Source organism: Corvus brachyrhynchos, unplaced genomic scaffold (genome assembly GCF_000691975.1).
Source record: "Corvus brachyrhynchos isolate BGI_N302 unplaced genomic scaffold, ASM69197v1 scaffold617, whole genome shotgun sequence".
Taxonomy (NCBI): Eukaryota; Metazoa; Chordata; class Aves; order Passeriformes; family Corvidae; genus Corvus; species Corvus brachyrhynchos.
The window spans coordinates 132,481-140,560 of record NW_008239062.1 but is presented as its reverse complement, the minus strand read 5'-3'; the positions used below and the strand labels follow the sequence as shown (position 1 = coordinate 140,560).

The following is an 8,080-nucleotide window of genomic DNA, read 5'->3' as shown; positions in this document are numbered from 1 at the left end:
CGGCCCTGGGCCCCCCCCGGGGCCCCGGGGCCAGCCACAGCTGCTCTGGCAATTCCAGCCCAGCCAGGAATTCCTCCCCAAGATCCCATTTCAATCTCCCCTTTCCCACTGGGAAGCCGTTCCCTGTGTCCTGTCCCTCCATGCCTTGTCCCCAGTCCCTCTCCAGCTCTCCTGGAGCCCCTTTTGGGATCACCCATCCCATCCATCCCTCCAGGCCCTGTGAGGGGCTCTGAGGTGACCCCCCAGAGCTCACACAGAGCTTGGCCACGGCCTTCGCCCCAATCCCAGGACTCTGAGCAGTGCTGGGCTCCAGGAAAGGCTTTTCCAGGAGCTGTTCCCATCCCGTGCCCGTCCCGGGCCCGTCTCACCGGAGCTGAAGAGCTGCTCCACCACGCGCCGCTCCATGGCCGTCAGGCCCTCGTGCAGGTAGCCGACCCCGTTCACCAGCGTCTCCTTCAGGGTGGGGTCGCTGAGCTTCTCCAGGTAGGGCACCAGGTCCTTCTCGGCGCAGTGCAGGAACCTGCGGGGATATCCAGGGAATGGGGCGGGCTGGGAAAGGTCTTTGGGATCACCCAGCCCATCCATCCCAATCCTGTCCCATGCCACCCAATGCCAATGCCAATCCCATTCCTGATCCCATCCCTGATCCCCGTTTTCTCTGGGCTGAGCCTCCTTCTCAGCTTCCTCAGGAATTCCCCATCTCCACTTCCAACCCCAGAACCCACCCCAGGAGGCTCCCCAACCCCATAACCCATCCCTGGACAATCTCCAGCCCCATAACCCACCCTAGAACACCCCCCAACCCCATAACCCACCCTAGACACCCCCCAACCCCATAACCCCACCCTAGACCACCCCCCAACCCCATAACCCCACCCTAGACCACCCCCCAACCCCATAACCCCACCCTAGACCACCCCCCAACCCCATAACCCCACCCTAGACCACCCCCCAACCCCATAACCCCACCCTAGACCACCCCCCAACCCCATAACCCCACCCTAGACCACCCCCCAACCCCATAACCCCACCCTAGACCACCCCCCAACCCCATAACCCCACCCTAGACCACCCCCCAACCCCATAACCCCACCCTAGACCACCCCCCAACCCCATAACCCCACCCTAGACCACCCCCCAACCCCATAACCCCACCCTAGACCACCCCCCAACCCCATAACCCCACCCTAGACCACCCCCCAACCCCATAACCCCACCCTAGACCACCCCCCAACCCCATAACCCCACCCTAGACCACCCCCCAACCCCATAACCCCACCCTAGACCACCCCCCAACCCCATAACCCCACCCTAGACCACCCCCCAACCCCATAACCCCACCCTAGACCACCCCCCAACCCCATAACCCCACCCTAGACCACCCCCCAACCCCATAACCCCACCCTAGACCACCCCCCAACCCCATAACCCCACCCTAGACCACCCCCCAACCCCATAACCCCACCCTAGACCACCCCCCAACCCCATAACCCCACCCTAGACCACCCCCCAACCCCATAACCCCACCCTAGACCACCCCCCAACCCCATAACCCCACCCTAGACCACCCCCCAACCCCATAACCCCACCCTAGACCACCCCCCAACCCCATAACCCCACCCTAGACCACCCCCCAACCCCATAACCCCACCCTAGACCACCCCCCAACCCCATAACCCCACCCTAGACCACCCCCCAACCCCATAACCCCACCCTAGACCACCCCCCAACCCCATAACCCCACCCTAGACCACCCCCCAACCCCATAACCCCACCCTAGACCACCCCCCAACCCCATAACCCCACCCTAGACCACCCCCCAACCCCATAACCCCACCCTAGACCACCCCCCAACCCCATAACCCCACCCTAGACCACCCCCCAACCCCATAACCCCACCCTAGACCACCCCCCAACCCCATAACCCCACCCTAGACCACCCCCCAACCCCATAACCCCACCCTAGACCACCCCCCAACCCCATAACCCCACCCTAGACCACCCCCCAACCCCATAACCCCACCCTAGACCACCCCCCAACCCCATAACCCCACCCTAGACCACCCCCCAACCCCATAACCCCACCCTAGACCACCCCCCAACCCCATAACCCCACCCTAGACCACCCCCCAACCCCATAACCCCACCCTAGACCACCCCCCAACCCCATAACCCCACCCTAGACCACCCCCCAACCCCATAACCCCACCCTAGACCACCCCCCAACCCCATAACCCCACCCTAGACCACCCCCCAACCCCACCCCCCCAGCCCTGGGTGGCCCCGGGTGGCACCTGTGGCGCTGCACGTCGGAGGCGCACGTGGTGAGGATGTTGATGGCCGTGAGCCGCGTCTGTTTGCGGGACGGGACGAAGACCAGCACGGGTTTTTTGGGCGAGTGCTTCATGACGGCGTGGTAGACGGGCTTGGCCATGGACAGCAGGCGCGTCTGCGTGTGGCTGATGTTGAAACCCTGCACGGGGCCAAGAGGAAACGACCCCCCCCTCAAAAAAAGTCCCACTCAACTCCAAAGGATTCCCTGCCAAAGGTGCGGGAAATGCTGGAGAATTCCCTCTTGGGAGAAGAGTTGGTGGTCGTGAGGGGTTGGTGATGGGCCGAAGGGATAATTAGTAAGAGGTAGTTAGGTAAGGATTGATTAGATTGGAGTTAGCAGTGGTTCCCGAGGGGTTTTTTCAAGGATTAATTAGGTAGGAGTTATCAATGATCCCAAAGGATTTTACCAAAACCTCAATTGGCCAAGAATTAATTAGCCAAGAGATACCGATGATCCCGAGGGGTTTTGCCAAGGATTAATTAGCCAAGAGATACCGATGATCCCGAGGGGTTTTGCCAAGGATTAATTAGCCAAGAGAAGAGTTACCAACGATCCCAAGGGATTTTGCCAAGGATTAATTAGCCAAGACCCAATTAGCCACCAATTACCCACGATCCCAAGAAGCTTTTCCAAGACCCAACGAGAACAGCGCTAGCGGCGATCCCAAGGGATTTTTCCAAGGATCAATCAGCCAAGAATCAATTAGCCAAGAATCAATTAGCCAAGAATTATCCACAATCCCAAGGGATTTTTCCAAGACCCAATTAGCCAAGAATTAATTAGCCGAGAATCAATTAGCTGAGAATTACTGATGATCCCAAGGGATTTTTCCAAGACCCAATGAGACCAACGATAGCGATGATCCCAAGGGATTTTTCCAAGGATTAATCAGCCGAGACCCAATTAGCCAAGACCCAATTAGCCAACAATTACCCATGATCCCAAGGGATTTTTCCAAGAATCAATTAGCCAAGAATTAATTAGCCAAGAATTACTGGTGATCCCAAGGGATTTTTCCAAGGATTAATTAAACAAGAGTTACCAATGATCCCAAGGGATTTTTCCAAGAATTAATTAATTAATGTTAATTAGCCAACAATTACCAATGATCCCAAGGGATTTTGCCAAGACCCAATTAGCCAAGAATTACCCACGATCCCAAGGGATTTTTTCAAGAATTAATTAGCCAAGACCCAATTAGCCACCAATTACCCACGATCCCAAGAAGCTTTTCCAAGACCCAACGAGAACAGCGCTAGCGGCGATCCCAAGGGATTTTTCCAAGGATCAATTAGCCAAGGATTAATTAGCCAAGAATTAATTAGCCAAGAGTTACCAATGATCCCAAGGGATTCTTCCAAGACCCAATTAGCCAAGAATTAATTAGGCAAGAGATACCAATGATCTGAAGGGATTTTTCCAAGGATTAATTAGCCAACCATTACCCACGATCCCAAGGGGTTTTTCCAAGACCCAACGAGAGCGGCGCTAGCGGCGATCCCAAGGGGTTTTTCCAAGGATTAATTAGCCAAGAATTAATTAGCCAACAATTACCCACGATTCCAAGGGGTTTTTCCAAGGATTAATTAGACAGGAGTTACCAATGATCCCGAGGGATTTTATCAAACCCCCATTAGCCAAGAATTAATTAGCCAAGAGATACCAATGATCCCAAGGGATTTTGCCAAGACCCAATTAGCCAAGAAGTAATTAGCCAAGAATTACCGGTGATCCCAAGGGATTTTTTTCAAGAATGAATTAACCAAAGATTAATTAGCCAAGACCCAATTAGCCACCAATTACCCACGATCCCAAGAAGCTTTTCCAAGACCCAACGAGGGCGGCACCAGCATAATTAGCCAAGACCCAATTAGCCACCAATTACCCACGATCCCAAGAAGCTTTTCCAAGACCCAACGAGAACAGCGCTAGCGGCGATCCCAAGGGATTTTTCCAAGGATCAATCAGCCAAGAATCAATTAGCCAAGAATCAATTAGCCAAGAATTATCCACAATCCCAAGGGATTTTTCCAAGACCCAATTAGCCAAGAATTAATTAGGCAAGAGATAGCAATGATCCCAAAGGATTTTTCCAAGAATTAATTAGCCAAGAATTAATTAGCCAAGAGTTACCAATGATCCCAAGGGATTCTTCCAAGACCCAATTAGCCAAGAATTAATTAGGCAAGAGATAGCAATGATCCCAAAGGATTTTTCCAAGAATTAATTAGCCAAGAATTACCCACGATCCCAAGGGATTTCGCCAAGACCCAACGAGAGCAGCGCTAGCGGCGATCCCAAGGGATTTTTCCAAGGATCAATCAGCCAAGGATTAATTACCCAAGAATTAATTAGCTAAGAGTTACCAACGATCCCAAGGGATTTTGCCAAGGATTAATTAGCCAAGAATTAATTAGTCACCAATTACCCACGATCCCAAGGGATTTTTCCAAGACCCAACGAGAACAGCGCTAGCGGCGATCCCAAGGGATTTTTCCAAGGATCAATTAGCCAAGGATTAATTAGCCAAGAATTACCCATGATCCCAAGGGATTTTTCCAAGGATTAATTAAACAAGAGTTACCAACGATCCCAAGGGATTTTGCCAAGGATTAATTAGCCAAGAATTAATTAGTCACCAATTACCCACGATCCCAAGGGATTTTTCCAAGACCCAACGAGAGCGGCGCTAGCGGCGATCCCAAGGGATTTTTCCAAGGATTAATTAAACAAGAGTTACCAACGATCCCAAGGGATTTTGCCAAGGATTAATTAGCCAAGAATTAATTAGTCACCAATTACCCACGATCCCAAGGGATTTTTCCAAGACCCAACGAGAACAGCGCTAGCGGCGATCCCAAGGGATTTTTCCAAGGATCAATCAGCCAAGGATTAATTACCCAAGGATTAATTAAACAAGAGTTACCAACGATCCCAAGGGATTTTGCCAAGGATTAATTAGCCAAGAATTAATTAGTCACCAATTACCCACGATCCCAAGGGATTTTTCCAAGACCCAACGAGAGCGGCGCTAGCGGCGATCCCAAGGGATTTTTCCAAGGATTAATTAAACAAGAGTTACCAACGATCCCAAGGGATTTTGCCAAGGATTAATTAGCCAAGAATTAATTAGTCACCAATTACCCACGATCCCAAGGGATTTTTCCAAGACCCAACGAGAGCGGCGCTAGCGGCGATCCCAAGGGATTTTTCCAAGGATTAATTAAACAAGAGTTACCAACGATCCCAAGGGATTTTGCCAAGGATTAATTAGCCAAGAATTAATTAGTCACCAATTACCCACGATCCCAAGGGATTTTTCCAAGACCCAACGAGAGCGGCGCTAGCGGCGATCCCAAGGGATTTTTCCAAGGATTAATTAAACAAGAGTTACCAACGATCCCAAGGGATTTTGCCAAGGATTAATTAGCCAAGAATTAATTAGTCACCAATTACCCACGATCCCAAGGGATTTTTCCAAGACCCAACGAGAGCGGCGCTAGCGGCGATCCCAAGGGATTTTTCCAAGGATTAATTAAACAAGAGTTACCAACGATCCCAAGGGATTTTGCCAAGGATTAATTAGCCAAGAATTAATTAGTCACCAATTACCCACGATCCCAAGGGATTTTTCCAAGACCCAACGAGAGCGGCGCTAGCGGCGATCCCAAGGGATTTTTCCAAGGATTAATTAAACAAGAGTTACCAACGATCCCAAGGGATTTTGCCAAGGATTAATTAGCCAAGAATTAATTAGTCACCAATTACCCACGATCCCAAGGGATTTTTCCAAGACCCAACGAGAGCGGCGCTAGCGGCGATCCCAAGGGATTTTTCCAAGGATTAATTAAACAAGAGTTACCAACGATCCCAAGGGATTTTGCCAAGGATTAATTAGCCAAGAATTAATTAGTCACCAATTACCCACGATCCCAAGGGATTTTTCCAAGACCCAACGAGAGCGGCGCTAGCGGCGATCCCAAGGGATTTTTCCAAGGATTAATTAAACAAGAGTTACCAACGATCCCAAGGGATTTTGCCAAGGATTAATTAGCCAAGAATTAATTAGTCACCAATTACCCACGATCCCAAGGGATTTTTCCAAGACCCAACGAGAGCGGCGCTAGCGGCGATCCCAAGGGATTTTTCCAAGGATTAATTAAACAAGAGTTACCAACGATCCCAAGGGATTTTGCCAAGGATTAATTAGCCAAGAATTAATTAGTCACCAATTACCCACGATCCCAAGGGATTTTTCCAAGACCCAACGAGAGCGGCGCTAGCGGCGATCCCAAGGGATTTTTCCAAGGATTAATTAAACAAGAGTTACCAACGATCCCAAGGGATTTTGCCAAGGATTAATTAGCCAAGAATTAATTAGTCACCAATTACCCACGATCCCAAGGGATTTTTCCAAGACCCAACGAGAGCGGCGCTAGCGGCGATCCCAAGGGATTTTTCCAAGGATTAATTAAACAAGAGTTACCAACGATCCCAAGGGATTTTGCCAAGGATTAATTAGCCAAGAATTAATTAGTCACCAATTACCCACGATCCCAAGGGATTTTTCCAAGACCCAACGAGAGCGGCGCTAGCGGCGATCCCAAGGGATTTTTCCAAGGATTAATTAAACAAGAGTTACCAACGATCCCAAGGGATTTTGCCAAGGATTAATTAGCCAAGAATTAATTAGTCACCAATTACCCACGATCCCAAGGGATTTTTCCAAGACCCAACGAGAGCGGCGCTAGCGGCGATCCCAAGGGATTTTTCCAAGGATTAATTAAACAAGAGTTACCAACGATCCCAAGGGATTTTGCCAAGGATTAATTAGCCAAGAATTAATTAGTCACCAATTACCCACGATCCCAAGGGATTTTTCCAAGACCCAACGAGAGCGGCGCGGGGAATTCCCAGCAGGAAAATCCCCTCCGGAGCGGCAATTCCATGGGGAAATCCCCGCTGGGGGCCAGCCCCGGAGCCTGACCCCGTTCTCGCCGCCGATCAGGTGCACTTCATCCACGATGAACAGGTTGACGTTCTGCACGTTCTTGCGCTGCTTCCAGCGGCGGGACAGGATGTCCCACTTCTCCGGGGTGCTGATGATGATGTTCCCTTTTCCCAGCAGCTTCAGGTCCGTGCTGGTCTCCCCGGTGAGGAGAACCACCTTCTTGTTCAGGCGCTCCTGGAATTTCTCGTACCAATCCATGAAAACCTGCGCCGGAAGAAGGGGAAGTGGCCTGGAATTGGGGCGATTCCTGACAAATTCCCACCGAATTCCTCTCAAATCGGGGCGATTCCCGCCATATTGTGGTGATTCCCACTAAATTCCTGTCAGATTGGGGAATTCCCACCAAATTCCCCTCAAACTGGGGCTATTCCTACCAAATTCCCACCAAATTGGGGCAATTCCCACCAAATTCCCCATGAAATTCCCACCAAATTCCCCTCAAATTGGGTCAATTCCCACTAAATTCCCTTTAAATTGGGCAAGTCCCACCCAATTCCCACCAAATTCCCCTCAGACTGGGGCAATTCCCACCAAATTCCCACCAAATTGAGGAATTCCCACCAAATTCCCCTCAAACTGGGGCAATTCCCACCAAATTCCCCCCAAATTGGGGCAATTCCCACTAAATTCCCCCCAAATTGGGGCAATTCCCACTAAATTCCCACGAAATTGGGGCAATTCTCACAAAATTCCCCTCGGACTGGGGCAATTCCCACCAAATTCCCACCACATTC

At 50.8% G+C, this 8,080-nt stretch overlaps 1 protein-coding gene across 1 annotated transcript in view; it reads right to left on the bottom strand.

Annotated features, from left to right (window-relative positions):
• Nucleotides 1-8,080, bottom strand: part of SNRNP200 (small nuclear ribonucleoprotein U5 subunit 200) — a gene marked incomplete at its 5' end in the record, with an annotated part of 78,572 nt that overhangs the window by 12,793 nt on the left and 57,699 nt on the right. Inside the window, 3 exon segments of the mRNA XM_017739196.1 lie at nucleotides 369-520; nucleotides 2,295-2,504; nucleotides 7,189-7,550. Coding sequence (XP_017594685.1) covers nucleotides 369-520; nucleotides 2,295-2,504; nucleotides 7,189-7,550 — 724 coding nt within the window.